Source organism: Sapajus apella, unplaced genomic scaffold (genome assembly GCF_009761245.1).
Source record: "Sapajus apella isolate SASKATOON/1434 unplaced genomic scaffold, GSC_monkey_1.0 scaffold105, whole genome shotgun sequence".
Lineage (NCBI taxonomy): Eukaryota > Metazoa > Chordata > Mammalia > Primates > Cebidae > Sapajus > Sapajus apella.
Window position 1 is genome coordinate 6,236,408 of NW_022437045.1, and position 16,085 is coordinate 6,252,492.

At 42.5% G+C, this 16,085-nt stretch overlaps 1 protein-coding gene across 2 annotated transcripts in view; it reads right to left on the reverse strand.

The window, feature by feature from the left end:
- The window catches only part of MTHFD1L (methylenetetrahydrofolate dehydrogenase (NADP+ dependent) 1 like), a 228,139-nt gene that overhangs the window by 130,752 nt on the left and 81,302 nt on the right, over positions 1-16,085 (reverse strand). For both annotated transcript variants that reach the window (XM_032258828.1, XM_032258829.1), the window contains exons 16-19: positions 14,694-14,796; positions 7,866-7,942; positions 3,547-3,687; positions 793-861 (exon numbers count right to left, since the gene is read on the reverse strand). In XM_032258828.1, coding sequence (XP_032114719.1) covers positions 793-861; positions 3,547-3,687; positions 7,866-7,942; positions 14,694-14,796 — 390 coding nt within the window. The remainder of the gene's footprint in view (positions 1-792; positions 862-3,546; positions 3,688-7,865; positions 7,943-14,693; positions 14,797-16,085) is intronic.

The following is a 16,085-nucleotide window of genomic DNA, read 5'->3' on the forward strand; positions in this document are numbered from 1 at the left end:
GAGTGTTGACTGTTAGAACCCTCACCAGGACACCACTGTCCCCCATTCCTCTAGCTGTATCCTTCCACTTGTCTCTACTCAATGTGCCCAGAAACTGCTTCTGTTTGGGCCCAAACCCTGAGGTTTCACTAGCAAGGAGTAGGGAATTAGACAATTGCTAAATCAAAAAAGTCTGACTAGTGACTAGAAAACTAGATTAAAATGGAGATAACGTGACAAAACATTTATGTTCAATGAAGACAAGAGCAGGGCATGTCATTTACAAAAATAATATCCTTGTACAAATGGAGTGCAGCATGCTTTTCTGGAAAGCATTTCTTGGCATTTACTGTATTTTGCTTGGAAACAAAAAAACAACAACAAAAAAGCAAACTAAAAAATCCACAACTCAATGATTATGAGATTAAGGGAAAACAGAAAACATACAACCTACTGAAATATTAGACTGACTTGACATTGTAAGTTTCTATTCAGGTCAATTAAGCCAACACACGACTCATGTTAAAGAAGCTATGAATACACTTTAAATTTCTTTTTGGTTGACAAAGAAGTTATCCTGATCCTTCTTCGTCAGTTACCCAATCTCAGGTAGTTCCTAATAGCAATGTCTAAACAAACCAATACAGGTTCATAACCAGATCCTCACTCTTTCTGCCTGATATTGCAAAGCACATTGCTGCCATGCAAAGGCACATTGCATGCTCTATGCCTGCCTCATATTGGCTAAAAATGCTCACATTGTGTGGCAATCCAGTTAATACAAACAATTAATATAATAAGAAAACCACTTACTTCCAGGGTCTGCATCAGATTTGGTTTTATTGCATCTTTCATCAAAACTGTCAAAGCACCTGTCACCCCCTGTGGAAGAGAGAAAAACAGTAGATTCCTAACAAAAGATTATCCAGGCAATGGATGGCACTTCGCTCCAGCCTGCTTCTTGGGTGGGTGTCCCCACAGACAACCCCAGGCCTCAGGGGACAGTGCTGCTGCCTCTGTCCACCTCTCCCCACCAGAGCTGAGAATGATGTCAGTCATTCTACGATGTGAATGGTGAGGGAAATAGCATTTTGAAGGACATTTGCCCTTCTTCCAAAACCTCCCTTAATGATGATTATGAGGTTCTCCATAAAACAAATCTTTCATGCACAGGTGGGTGGATCACCTGAGGTCAGGATATCGAGACCAGCTTGGCCAACATGGTGAAACCCCATCTCTGATAAAAAAAAAACAAAAATTAGCCAGGCGTGGTGGCATGTGCCTGTAATCCCAGCTACTGGGGAGGCTGAGGCAGGAGAATTGCTTGAACCCGGGAGTCAGATGTTGCAGTGAACCAAGATTGTGCCACTGCACTCCAGCCTGGGCAAAAGAGTGAGACTCCATCTCACACACACACACACACACAAAAAAAAAAAAAAAAAAAAAAAAAGAAAGAAAGAAAGAAAAAAGAAGGAAGAAGGAAGAAGAAAGCTGCAGGACGGGAAGGGCTCCATGAGAGTCGTCCTGTGGTGCTAATGCAGAGCAGGTGGAAGAAGAGGAGGAGTTTGCCTACTTCTCTGCACACTGTCCTTGCTTATACTTTCCAACCAAAGAAACTGATTCAAAAAACTAAAGGAGGAGAGAAGTTAAATGGGACGTTTCTGTTGGATGTCTCAGGTAGGTTTCCACCTGCTCATTTTTCTGGGACACATCTCAGTGCTTCTGCTGTCATGTGCCAGGCAAGCTCTGCCACCCTCTGTGCCTGCTAGCATTCCATGCTCTGTGTCCATGTGGGGAGGGCTCGGATGCATTCTTCCAGGGTATGTCAGAATCATGCATGTGGCAGAAACTTTCAGCAGTTCCTAAAATCCTCCCTCAATTTTCTATGGGTGGTCAACTCTCGATAGCTCCCACCGGGTGAAGCACAATTTGAATAAATAAGGTACTTTGTGCAAACAAGAAACACGAAAGATAACTAAAAGAAAAAACACAAAAGATAATGAAAAAGACTAACCTTTGGGTTTCTTCCAGATTCAAGATTTTTATCATATACTCACATAAAAATAAATTTAAGGGCTGGGCATGGTGGCTCACACCTGTAATCCCAGCACTTTGGGAGGCTGAGGTGGGCAGATCACCTGAGGAGTTCAAGACCAGCCTGGCCAACATGGTGAAACCGTGTCTCTACTAAAAATATAAAAATTAGCCAGGCATGGTGGTGGGCACCTATAATCCCAGCTATTTGGGAGGCTGAGGCAAGAGAATCACCAGAACCTGGGAGGCGGAGGTTGCAGCAAGCCAAGATCGTGCCATTGTACTCCAGCCTGGGCAACAAGAGTGAAACTCTCACTCAAAAAAATAAATAAAAATAAATAAGCAAACAAATAAATTTAAGAAAGTAGTATTTGAGGATTAAGTTTCAAAACTGTTCCTGATACATATTTATTGCTATACAAATTAATAAAATACAGAGCAATGTACTTAGACAGAAACGGTGGTATGTTAGTTTAGATAGAAATAGTGAGATTTGGGTAATTTTAATAAAGCAGCACTTGTATAGTAACCTGAGGGTTTTCTCTTTAAGTTTTATACTAAATATTCCATAGACTGCTGACATAAATTGATCTATTGAAGTTACTTAACAAGACCTATGAGATGACTCAGATTTGGTTCTTCAAAAACAGCTGAAAAACAGTCAGGTAACCAAAAAGGTAACCATGAAAGCATTGCACTACTCCAAGGGGAACTAGAAAAGCAAGACTGATTAATGCAGAGATTTGCTTTTATAATATGAAACCCAAATGTAAGGCTCCAACTTAAATAATATGCCAGGCTGTTGCCAGAAATGTGCCAACTTTATCTTCCTATTCATGAAAGCAGAGCCCCTTCCTTCTGTTCATTGGAAATGTGATTTGATCTCAATTTCAGGCAGGCATAAATGGCACTGTTTTTTTTTTTTTTTAAATGGAGTCTCATCCGTCACCCAGGCTGGAGTGCGGTGGCAAGATCTTAGCTTGCTGCAACCTCCGCCTCCCAGGTTCAGGCAATTCTCCTGCCTCAGGCTCCTGAGTAGCTGGGACTACAGGCACCCGCCACCACGCTTGGCTATTTATTATATTTTTTAGTAGAGACGGGGTTTCACCACCTTGGCCAGGCTGGTCTTGAACTCCTGACTCATGATCCACCCACCTCGGCCTCCCAAAGTGCTGGGATTACAGGCGGGAGCCAGTAAGCCTGGCCAGTGGCATATTTTTTAAAAGCTACCAAGTGACTGTAAGGGGATGACCCCTTCCCAGCCCAGACAGAAGCAGAGATCAGGATTAGCAAGGATGGTGGAAAGCTCCAGAAATCAATTTCACATGTTTTGGTGCAGCCAGGTGTAAGCACATCACATATGACTATGAGAACACTAGGAAGCGGTCAGATGTGCTTGTGAGGGAAGAAATGTGTGTGTGGAAACTTCTGGATCCTCATTATACCCACTGATAAAAGGAAGAAAACCTTTCTTTCGGTAACAAAGAACAAGGACAACCCACTCCCTGGAGCTTCTGGGTTGGAAACACTCACCAAATCATCTGCTGTCACAGGCTGTCCGCTTTTGTCACTGGCCACCACCATCCTTCCCAGCCGGGCCTTCATGTCTGCGAGGCTGTCCGTCAGGGCCAGCACCGCCATGATCTCGCTGGCCACCGTGATGTCAAACTGCGCCTGAACCAGCCCAAGCACAGGTAGTGGTCAGTGGCAGCACCACTGGGATGCCCGTTCCCACAAGGAGCTGGATTTCAGCCATGAAGCAACTGCAGGCCCAGGGAATCTATCCTCAAAAGGCCATGAATGCAATCCCATCACTTTTCTGCATGTCTAGACCATGTAGGTTTGTGCCTGGTGCTCCCTGGGTGGTGTCCCGGGGGAACATACTCTTTGCCATTCTCTATGTCAGCAAAGGGTGGGCTGGGTTAGGCCCCCATCACACCCGCCCACAGTGCCACCACATGGTTTGCTGTTGTAGCATGTCTCAGGCTTAATTGATTACTAATGTCATTATCTGTCTAGGGTGTGTCTCTACCACTGGACCATAAGTGCCATGAAGGCAGGGACTGTATTAGGCAGGCTCACTTCTGAATTCAGAGCACGGAGCATGAAACCCAGCAGGCATGCAATACACATTGAATCAATTAATGACCAGCCTGTGGACCTCCTTCCCTGTCAGTAATCGGTCTGTCAAGGTGTCTGCATTTGTCTGTCTGGCACAGAGATGAGGGACAATGAAAGATGCTGGCTTCCTGCATGTGAGACTATGATCCCAGATCTGGATCTCAACACAGCAGGGAGGGCACTCCAGTCAACTGGTGACACAGACTGAATTTTCAGCTGCCTGGGAGGGTATGGCCACATCAGATCTTGAAGCTTTCAGTAGTGAAAGCTTAGAGAGCAGAGACTTTTTGCAAAAAGTTCCTAAGACTTCCTGTTCCCATCTCTTGGCTCTGGCTCCATATTTGTACAAAGTCCAACATGAAATCAAAGGGACACAGGAGTGTGTACTTCCTCCTCCTCATAATTCAGCCACTAGGAACATTTCTCTGGACAGAACCACTTCATTACATCCCAGCTTAATTCTCTTCTTTCCAAAGGGAGTGTGAGCCAGACAAGGTCAAGCTTACGCAGAGAAAGAATGGCTGTGCCCTGGTGGGGTCACCTTATGAGACATTTTATTCTCCATTTCCATCACTGACAAGTAAGGAAATGAAGGAAATGAGGAGCTTTCTGGCTACTTCCTGGTTGAGATTGCATTAGGCACTGACTTAGTGAAAAATATTACCTGGAAGTCATATACAACTACATTCAATTATGGCATTCTCAATATAACTCATTTCAAACATAAGTGGTTTTTCATTGCATGAAATTTAGGGTTCTCTATACTACCATTCCAGTATAAGCAGTGCATATGAGAAAATGACTAAAAAATATTGAGATTTTTCTCAATACAAAACATGAGATTAGACATATTCTTGAAATATTAGCTGTGTAAATAAGAATATATAATCCATATTCAAGGTCTTCATTTGTAATTGTTACAATTACAAAGTTCCACATCTGGAGCATCAAAACATGAAACCAATTGGGTCAAGTGAAATATCATTCATTCACTTTAATGACTAAATGATGTGCATAGTGGAAGGCTGCTCATTTTGTTTTGCAAATAAAATTTTTCAAAATCATATAAAGATGCAAATAAAACTTTTATTTTTATCAGCTTATCACAGGTTTATTGATTTAGCATTTACTTTTTCATTTCGTAGGTATATAGTGGGTGTATATATTTATGGATCACATGAAATATTCTGATATAGGCATGCAATGCATAACAATCACAATAGGACAAATGAGGGATTTAGCACAAATTTAAACAAAGGCTAACGTGGGCTGTTGGCTAAGATGTGAATTGATATGAATTTCCTGGAAGGTACTGTCAAAATATATGTCAACATTCGAAAACTGTATCCTCTGACTCTGTAATCATACCTCTGGAATAATATCCTAAGGGTATTGCCAACAAGTACACACACAAAAATGTGTGTATACTTACTACAGCTTACTTGTGATAGCCCCAATCTGCAATCTACACGCTCATCAACAGGGAACTGGTTGAATCCATTACAGTACCTCTGCGAGACATGACATAGCCATTAAAACTGATGCTACAGATCTACCTTTATTGACCTAAAAAGCTGTCTTCACTACAGTCTTAAGATAAATAAGAAGCAGTTAAAACTCTTAAATACACCATAATCCCTTTTTACTTAAAAATATCTATGCACAAAGCAATACAAGATATAGCCTTGGGCAAGATTTTTAACATAGCATCCCAATTTCCTCATTTGTAAATCAGCTTTACAAATGAAATGTGCTAATGTATATAATGGAAATGTTAATACAATGCACAGGGTAGGCACTTAAATGAAGGCCACTGTGAATCTTCCATCTTTCCAGTGCCTAACCAGCACAAAAATATGCAGAGAAAGGGCCTTTTCAATACTCGCTTTCATTCCCAATCCTCTTTCCACAGGCAACTAATGCTCTGCACATCTTTCTACTTTTCATGCTATGCACTTATGTACATAAATAGGCTATAAGTGCCTAGAATGTAAGTAAGCACGCTGGGTTTTTCTTAACATAAACACGTTTACAATGTCAGTATTTTACTTCAAATTTCTTAAATGGTTTTTAAAACCTTTCCAATGGGTATGAGAGCTCTCTACTCTCCTCACGACACCTATACACACATTGATTAATTTCAACTCTCCCGTGATACAAAATGACAAACCAAATATAGGCAACCATCCCTACTGTTGGACATTTGGATTGTTTCAAATTCTCACCACAGTAAATAATGCCACAACAGATATCCTAATACATAGAATTGTTTCTGCATCTAACACATCTTCTTCTTCTTCTTTTTATTAAAATACTTTTAGTACGAAAGTTGTAATGGTTGGGTCATTTCAAATTTTAGTAATAACAAACTCATCAAAAAAGGATTTCTACTCCCATGTCCCCATTTCCTTGCATCCTCACTAGCATTTAGTATCTACTGTTTTTACTTGATAAACTCCTAGGTAAATGATACTTGATTGTTTCAGTCTACAGTTTTATGACTACTCGTGAATATCCTTCCATGTTGGCATTTTACTTCTATATCCATAAACTGTCTTAATTATTCTACTCATTTGTCGGACAGACATTTACTTAACACCTACTACTATATGTAACAAAGTTCTGTTCTGAGCATAGGGAATACAGCAATAAATAAAAAAGGGAATAACCTCTTTTCTTATAAATCTCCCACTTCAGCAGGAGAGGCTGAGGAACATGAAGAGCAAGAATGCCTGTTAAGGATCTAAGCCCACTATAGTTTGGGCTGTCCTTTTCTCCATCAATCTAATTTCATCTTCCTATTTTTCAGAAATTTCTAAAACTTCATGGCAATGATTGCAGTTTGCTAGCATGGATACTGGAAATCTCTGTGTGTGTATGTGTAAGTTCCAGGACTGGTAGGAGAGGAGGTCCACGAACTTAGTTTCTCTTCCTGAGGCAATGCCTGTATTTACTCACTTTTTAATTCAAGACATTTCAAAAGGTCACAAGTCTATCTGGTATAAGGATTGGTTATTATAGTACAAGTGACTCTTCTTTCACTAATAAAGACAACATAAAGGACATAAATCTAAAACTGTTCTAAAATGTAAAGTTTATAACCAATTCAAAAAAAAAAAAAAGAAAAAACAATACAACACAATTTAGAAGCCCACTGTGCCTGGACGAAAAATCATGAAATTAATTTGTATTCCCTAAGTGCCATTGACACACATGAAAAATCTATTACAGTGAAGGCAGACATCATAATTTTTCTCCTGCATTCTCTGTATGAGTAATAAGCCACTATCCTTTAAAAAAAAAAAAAAAAAAAACTCCTCATGCTATAAAGTCTAATAATTAGGTGTTTGTTCTTTGATACGTAAAATTTGAGTAATGTGTCTGAGATTTTCTTTTATCAGTTATGCAGATGTAGTATTACCTGGGTGGGTTCCCAATAAAACAAGTAAGAATTTATATTCAAGGAACACCCTGAGCAGCTCTTTCTAGAAACACAATTTGAAATATACATGAAAAAAATGAAATTAACATACATGGAAAAGCTGGTAAAAAGACACTGGAGCCTCCGTGTCTTCTGATCCTCTCCCAGCCCTGCTGAGAGCATGAAACAGTGGGAGAACCACTGGCCACAACAGGTTGGGGATGAGAAGAGAAAGGCAAAGAGTGACCTCCCGGGCCAGTGGAAACGGACATAAGAACACAGCCAATCCCAGTAAGAAGGCACCACCTACCTGCCGGGAATAGCCCTTCTCTGTGCTTCCCTGCCCGATGGTTATTTTTCGTAGAAATCGGTCGTTGGTATCCAATACTGAAAGAGAACGGATTAGTTCTTCAGTCAGCAAATATGGACCCACCACCTGGTGTATGTCTGACATTGTTCTGATGCTCGGGAAGTTGCAGAGGGTAAAAGAGACAAGGGCAGGCTCCCCCAAGCTGACCGCCTAGTGCGTAGACACAGAGAAAGAATCAAATAAAACAACATCCACTAGCGGCAGGGCATGGTGGCTCACGCCTGTAATCCCAGCACTGTGGGAGGCCGAGGTGGGGGATCACTTGAGGTCAGGAGTCAAGACAAGCCCGGCCAACATGGTGAAACCCGTCTCTACTAAAAATGCAAAAATTAGCCAGGCATGGTGGTGGGCTCCTGTGATCCCAGCTACACAGTAGGCTGAGGCAGGAGAGTTGCTTGAACTTGGAGGTGGAGGTTGCAGTGAACTGAGATCACGCCACTGCACTCCAGCCTGGGAGACAGAATGAGATTCTATCTCAAAAAAAATAAAAGAAAGAAAGAAAGAGAAAGCAACCACTAGTGATAAGTGCCACAGGAAGATAAGGGGTATTATGATGAAACCCAAGTCATAGAAGCCAATCCAGTTTTCTCAAAAGGTGGAACATAAAACAACCAGCAGGTTGGACATTGTGGTTCAGGCCTGTAATCCCAGCCTTTTTTTAGAGGCTTTTTTTGGGAGGCCAAGGTGGGTTGATCACAAGGTCATGAGTTCGAGACTGGCCTGACTAACATGGTGAAACCCTGTCTCTACTAAAAATAAAAAATCAGCTGGGTGTGGTGGCACCTGCCTGCAATCCCAGCTACTCTGGAGGTTGAAACAGGAGAATCACTTGAACCGGGAGGCAGAGGTTGCAGTGAGCCAAGAACGTACCACTGCACTCCAGCCTGGGGCAGTGAGCCCAGAACGTGCCACTACACTCCAGCCTAGGCGACACAGCGAGACTCTGACTGAAAAAACAAAAAAAGAAACCCCAGCAACTTCCCTTTTCAGTATTACCCAAAAGAACTGAAAGGAGACACTTAGAAATCTGTATGCCCATGTTCAGAACAGCACTATTCAAAACAGTCAAAAGGAGAGAGACCAACAGGTGAATGGATAAACAAAAGGTGGCACAGACAGGCAATGGCATATCATACGGCTATAAAAGAAGGTCGTGTTGATACATGAATGGATGTTGAAAACACTGTGCAGAGTAAAATAAGCCAGATACAGAAAGGCAAATACTATATGAGTCCACTTACATCAGGTACTTAGAATAGGCAGGAACAGAAGAGGGGAGTAATTATTTACTGGATAAGGAGCTTTTGTTGGGGATGATGAAAAGGTTCTGGGTATAGTGATGGTAGTGTAATCATTGTGAATGTATTTAATGCCATGAGTTGTGTGCTGACAAATGGATAGAAAATATTATGTTATGTCTATTTTACCACAATTCTACAAACCAAAAGCAAATAAAGCAGTATTGGGAGGAAAAGTCAACGTGATTAGAAGAGGCACCAGTCCTCTTCATTTTCCTCATTGGCTTATTTGAATTTCAGCTGTTGATTGGGCATGGTGGCACACACCTGTCATCCCAGCACTTTGGGAGGCCAAGGTGGGAGGATCGCCCGGGAATTTGAGAACACCCTGGGAAACAGTGGGAGTAAAGAATAAAAAATGAGGTAGAAGGATCGCTTGAGTCTGGGAGGTTGAGGCTACAATGAACATGATTGTGTCTCTGCACTTTCATTTGGGAAATGGAGGTGAGAGCTTGTGTCTTTTTTGTTTTTTGAGACAGATTCTCACTCTGTCACCCAGGCTGGACTGCAATGGTGTGATTTCAGCTCACTACAACCTCTACCTCTTGGGTTCTAGCCATTCTCCCGCCTCAGCCTCCAGAGTAGCTGGAATAACAGGTGCCAGCCACCACACCTGGCTAATTTTTTGTATTTTTAGTAGAGATGGGGTTTTGCCATGTTGGCCAGGCTGGTCTCGAACTCCTGACCTCAGGTGATCCACCTGCCTCAGCCTCCCAAGGTGCTGAGATTACAGGCATGAGCCGCTGTACCCGGCCAAGACTCTGTCTCAAAACAAAACAAAACATAACAAAAAACAAGAATTGCACTTACTTACATTTTGTGAAAATTAGATTTGATTTAGTGAATACCAATGCAACAAAACAACACCAGAACACTGACTTTGCTAATTTATGCAGCTTCAAATAACAAGCTGTCTACATTGACAACTTAGATCCATTTTATTCAATGTGCACGATATGGCACTGATGAAAACAGTGACGGAAATTCGGTATTTGGGACTATAGGAATCCGCACAAGGAAGAAAGAAGAAAGCTAACCTTTTCTTTCACACGCAGAGCACTAGCAGGCCAGCTTGTCCTCTTGGCCTGTGGCTGCTCCCTGACACGGCGGCTGTTAGTTTTTGTAACAAGCTCCCCCTCTCTTACACACACACTCACACCTCACAGAAACCTCCTGTATGAGGTTTTCAGCTATACACAGAGCAAATACAAAATAACAGGCCTGCTTCTCAATAGCATCATCAGCCACCTATTCTTCCCAAGATGTATATAAGGTGCACAGTCAATCAAGTAAAAACATCTTTCCTGCTACATAGCATGCACAATCTTGGTGCCAGATTGAGGGGATCTTTTTATTAAATTTCTTTAAAATCAACGAGAGAAATTCAGCTGTTTTTATTTAGCAAACAGAAAACAAGAAAAAAATTATCTGGCAAGATCAACTAGAATCAGTGGCCTCCAAAGCTTACTTGTGGCCTAGGAAGCAGAGAGTCTTGCAATCCACCAGGATTTTGATTATGTAGGGAAAGAGACATGTAACAGCATCAGTGATACCTAAGAAATGTGGAGGTTAGCTGGGTGCAGTGGCTTACTCCTGTAATCCCAGCAAATTGGGAGGATGAGGCAGGTGGATCACGAGGTCAAGAAATCAAGATCATCCTGGCCAACATGGTGAAACCTCGTCTCTACTAAAAATAAAAAATTTGGCCAGGCATGGTGGTTCACGTCTGTAATCCCAGCGCTGTGGGAGGCCGCAGAAGGTGGATCACAAGGTCGAGAGATTGAGACCATCTGGCTAAGATGGTGAAACCCCATCTCTACTAAAAATAAAAAAATTAGCTGAGTGCGGTGGCGCATGCCTGTAACCCCAACTACTTGGGAGGCTGAGGCTGAGGCAGGAGAATCACTTGTACTCAAGAGGCAGAGGGTGCAGTGAGCCGAGGTCACACCATGCACTCCAGCCTGGTGACAAAGCAAGACTCTGTCTCAAAAAAAGAAAGAAAAAAGAAATGTGGAGGTTAAATTCCAGGCCACAAGAAAGATACTAGAAAGTAACCCTATGTTAGTGATCCAAAACGGAATTCTTGGTCTCTGAAGGATAGAACTAAAAATGGAATAACAGACACTTACTAGCTCCTGGGCTATGTATTGAGGGGCTCCAACCTGCCCACTTGTGCAAAATTGTGCTCTGTAACAAAATGGCCCTATGTCCACATTTTCTTCTGCTTATGTTAAGCATTTCTGGAAAGGTCTGTGGGTTCCTTGTCCCACTCTGGTTCCAGGAACATGAGGCCTTTAAACTTATGAGGTGTAAGATGAAACAATCATTAGACTTGTACACAGGCTGAAAGGAGGGGGTGGTCATTAAATGGCGCAGCATCCATATGGCCTGACAAGAAGGGTTCATTCCCATCCCCCTGCACCCCGAGTGTCCTGCTCTAGTTGTCAAATCAAATAAAGATCCAGTCTCATCACAAAAGTTCCGTTAGCTCGAGGTTTAAGCCAAAAACCCTACTAGTAACTGTTCTCCATTCTTTTGATGAAGAGTCCTATTTCTGATATTAATTCATGGCAATAAGAGCCAAACAACTTATCAAATGTCATTCCAGATTCCTCTGACCCAGGTACCTTGTCCACAGCAATAAAGTTTTCTTTACTTCAGTGCCCTGAACGATAACAGAATTGAATTCTTTTTTGGAATAATTTTGTAAATTGTCACTTCCATTAAAAGTGATTCACAACCACAGAATGTTTTAATCCTTCCTAGCTCCACAGAGAGAAACCAATTGCATACCAGCCCCAGGTAAAAAGATGATGTAGACTTTCTCTTCCAAGAGCTATGTCTGAGCCTTGCCCTGTTTCTGATGGCTGCTCCGGCTGGAGCCCCAAAGCAGAAACAGAAGAATGCCAACTGGCATAAAACTCTCTCTTTTAGCACCTCCACATGTTTGGTTAAAACACACTAATTTCCACCTTTGTGATTTTTCTGTCATCAGTAAACCTCCAAAACAGTTTTGAAGAATAACACAAAATCACAAATGCCTTGGAAAAAAAACAGATGACAATACATTTTGGACATCATGATGTTTTAATAATAAATCTTCCTAGTTCTAAAAAAAATTCAGAGAAAATATGTAGGCTCCTTAATAAAATGCTCAAAGTATTCATGTCCATTATTTCAAATGCTATTGGTGCTTTCAAGAACTGAGGCATGCTTACATAAGCTGTGGTTCATCCACAAAGGAATATTCTAGAGTATTTTAAATGGCCATTACAACAAAGACAACAAAATATAAAATACTTACGGCATAAATGAAACACATAGCATATAAAATCTACACACTTAAGTTATAACTAGAGTCATACCAAAAAACTAGATGCACACAAAAATCTATGAATAGTAGTTTTATTAGTATAGCAAGGTTTTTGAAATTCTTTTGAGGCATTTCCAAAATCTCTATAATGTTATTACTTATTTCAAAATGAAAAATGTATCCTTAAAAGTTTGCAGGCTGGGTGTGGTGGCTCACGCCTATTATCCCAGCACTTTGAGAGGCCAAGGCGGGCAGATCGCTTGAGCTCAGGAGTTTGAGACCAGCCTGGGCAACATGATGAAATCCCATCTCCACAAAAAATACAAAAACAAACAAACAAAAAACCCTACTCAGGCCGGGCACTGTGACTCACGCCTGTAATCCCAGCATTTTGGGAGGCCGAAGTGGGTGGATCACACGGTCAGGAGTTCAAGACCAGCCTGGTCAACATAGTGAAACCATATCTCTACTAAAAATACAAAAATTAGCCAGGCGTGTTGGCGTACGCCAGTAGTCCCAGCTACTCAGGAGGCTGAGGCAGAAGAATCACTTGAACCCAGGAGGTGGAAGTTGCAATGAGCTGAGATCGTGCCACCGTACTCCAGCCTGGGTGACAGAGCGAGACTGTCTCAAAAAAAGAAAGGAAAAAAAAACACTACTCAATACAACTATCACCAAAGTGACTTCATTGATCGTGTGGGCACAGCTTTTGGGTCAGGAAAGGATGCTTGTGTTTCAGTGAAGCACCCCAGCTTGGAAGCTGGAACTATGATTCCATTTTAAAGATGAGGAAACTGAATCAGTCGTCTGTCCAAAGTTGTGCAGCTCATAAATGGCGGAGCCAAGGCTTAGTCTCTGGTGTTTCTCTCTCCACCTCATGGTTTGTGAGAAAACACTAAATTCTTAATGGACTGGGTATGTGGATTTCCAGGAAGGAAATTCCCAGAAGGGGCAAGACCTGGGCTCATCTTGGAGGGCAAGAGTGGCCTAGGCAGGAGACGGGATGGAGATGGCCCAGCCAGGGCTGGCAGCGGGACGGAGGTAGGCCCTCCTGGGTAGAAAGTAGGCAGGGAGCTTAGGGAGGGAAGCCACTGCGGATGTCCTGAAGGCCAAGCTCTGCGATGGCCACTCTATCACCCAGGATGTGGGAGCCACTGGAGGCCTCTGACCACAAGTGGGTATCTCTGTTAACGTGAACCCTCTGAACTAGGGGATGGAAACGGAAGCGAGGAAATCTATCAGTCTGGAGCTGCTATAAAATGCACATCTCATAAATATGCTCCAAATGTGAGAATAAAGTGGTAAACTGAGGGGAGAGGTATGAGATGAATAATCGAGGAAGGATCAGGAATCCATGCCATCGAACATTTCTACAGCCGTAGAAGGTGCTTGAAGTGTGCTTGCTGTATTTCTGTGCAGCGTATGTGACCATCTCCATTTCCAATGCCAACAGCATGCATGTGACTTGCTCAAGGTCATACGGTGAATCAGTGGCAGAGAAAAGACACACTCAGGGATACTGACTTCCCATTTAGTGCTTGCCCTCTGTCCCATCCCACAGTGAGCTATAAGACTGAGGCCAGTGTAGGAGAAGGAAGGGAACATCACAGCCGAGAGGGAAGCAGGGAAGTCGAGGTGGTGGAGAGCTCACGGGGAGTCCATCCACCTGCATTTGAAGTGGTGGAGGGAAGCATTGTAAACAGGTGGAAGCACATATCAGATATGGAGGAAAATCCAGCACTGGAAACACACCGAGAGCCAGTGGTAAGGAAGTGAACGCAAGAAGGTGAGATGGTGGGTGGAGGAGGAACAGGACAAAGCCGGGGAGGTGTGGTCTTTTTTAAACTTTTTTTACAGTTTGTTTGTTTTTACTTAATATAGAGACAAGAGGCCAAAGATGAGAGAAACTGAAGAGAAAATTAGGTAATTTTCCTTGGAAATTTGGAAGACACAGGAGTAGATGGGATTGAGTCCAGAGAGAAATTTTGTTTGGAGGCAAGGCTAAGAGAAGAGGGTGGTAAGATAAAATCACTGAAGTAAATGGTGAGAATATGAAGCACAGGCTGGGAAGACCACTGCACAGGATCAAGCTGTGAGTTTCTGAATTTAATCTAAGAGCTTCGGCCATCAGCCTGCTGGCATCTCCCCAGCACCCACCTCTCTGCCACGTGATGGTAGACGGGTCGATGCTGAGACGGGCAAATTTACTCACTTCCTCTTCTGTCAGTGTGCTTGGATCAGTCTTATTTATTCCCAATTTCTAATGATTAAGAAGAAAAAATGTGAGAAGTTTGAGAAGAAAAGGTCACCAAAAATATCCCTCTAATTTACTTTTCTCTGTGATTAGTAAAGCCTTTTAAAAAATAAAACTGGGCTGAGCACAGTGGCTCACACCTGCAATCCCAGCACTTTGGAAGGTTGAGGCAGGCAGATCACCTGAGGTCAGGAGTTCGAGACCAGACTGGCCAACATGGTGAAACACCATCTCTACTAAAAACACACACAAATTTTTTTTTTTTTAATTAGCCAGGCATGGTGGAGAGCACCTGTAACCCCAGCTACTTGGGAGGCTGAGGCAGGAGGGCTGCTTGAACCTGGGAGGTGGAGGTTGCAGGGAGCTGAGATCATGCCATTGTACTCTAGCCTGGGCAACAGAGCAAGACTCTGCCTCCACCCCACCCAAAAAAACAAAACAAAACAAAAACAAACAAACAAAAAAACTAAACTGAACTTTGAATGAATTGTAGGTTAGGCCAAATCGGACAAATGCCTAGGGCCAGATTTCTTCTATAAGTGTAAGATGCTGGGAATTTGTAACAAAGTCTGAAATGCATTGATGTGAAGATGTCCTGGGTTGACAGCATACAACTAACTACAACTTGTGCCTGCTGCTGGCTGCTTCACCAGGGACCCTGCTCAGAAGACACATAAACTGCTGTCTATATAACTGATGCCCCAGTTCATTAGTTATTTTCAAATACAAATACCAGTAATTTAAGTTTATTTCTATATTTCAAAGTAAATTATTCCTAATTCATGGAGGAGAAAAAAAAATTAAAACTTTTAATGTCTGGCCAATTTTTAAATTTTTTGTAGAGATGGGTGTCTTGCTATATTGCTTGGGCTGGTAATGAACTCTTGGGCTCAAGCAATCCTCTTGTCCTCGCCTGGCTAAGTGCTGGGATTAAAGTTGTGAGCCACTATGCCAGGCCAAGAAATCTTCCTATTGATTTTGTGTAAACAAAACGTCCTAAGAAAGTAATTTTTGGCTGGGTGTAGTAGCTCACGCCTGTAATCCCGACACTTCAGGAGATTGAGACAGGTGGATCACCTGAGGTCAGGAGTTCGAGACCAGCCTGGCTAACATGGATGATCATATCCCTTCTCTACTAAAAATACAAAAATTAGCTGTCGTGGTGGTGGGCACCTGTAATCCCAGCTACTGAAGGCTGAAGCAGGAGAATTGCTTGCACCTGGGAGGCAGAAGTTACAGTGAGCCAAGATTGCGCCATTGCACTCCGGCCTAGGCGACAGAGCAAGACTGCCACA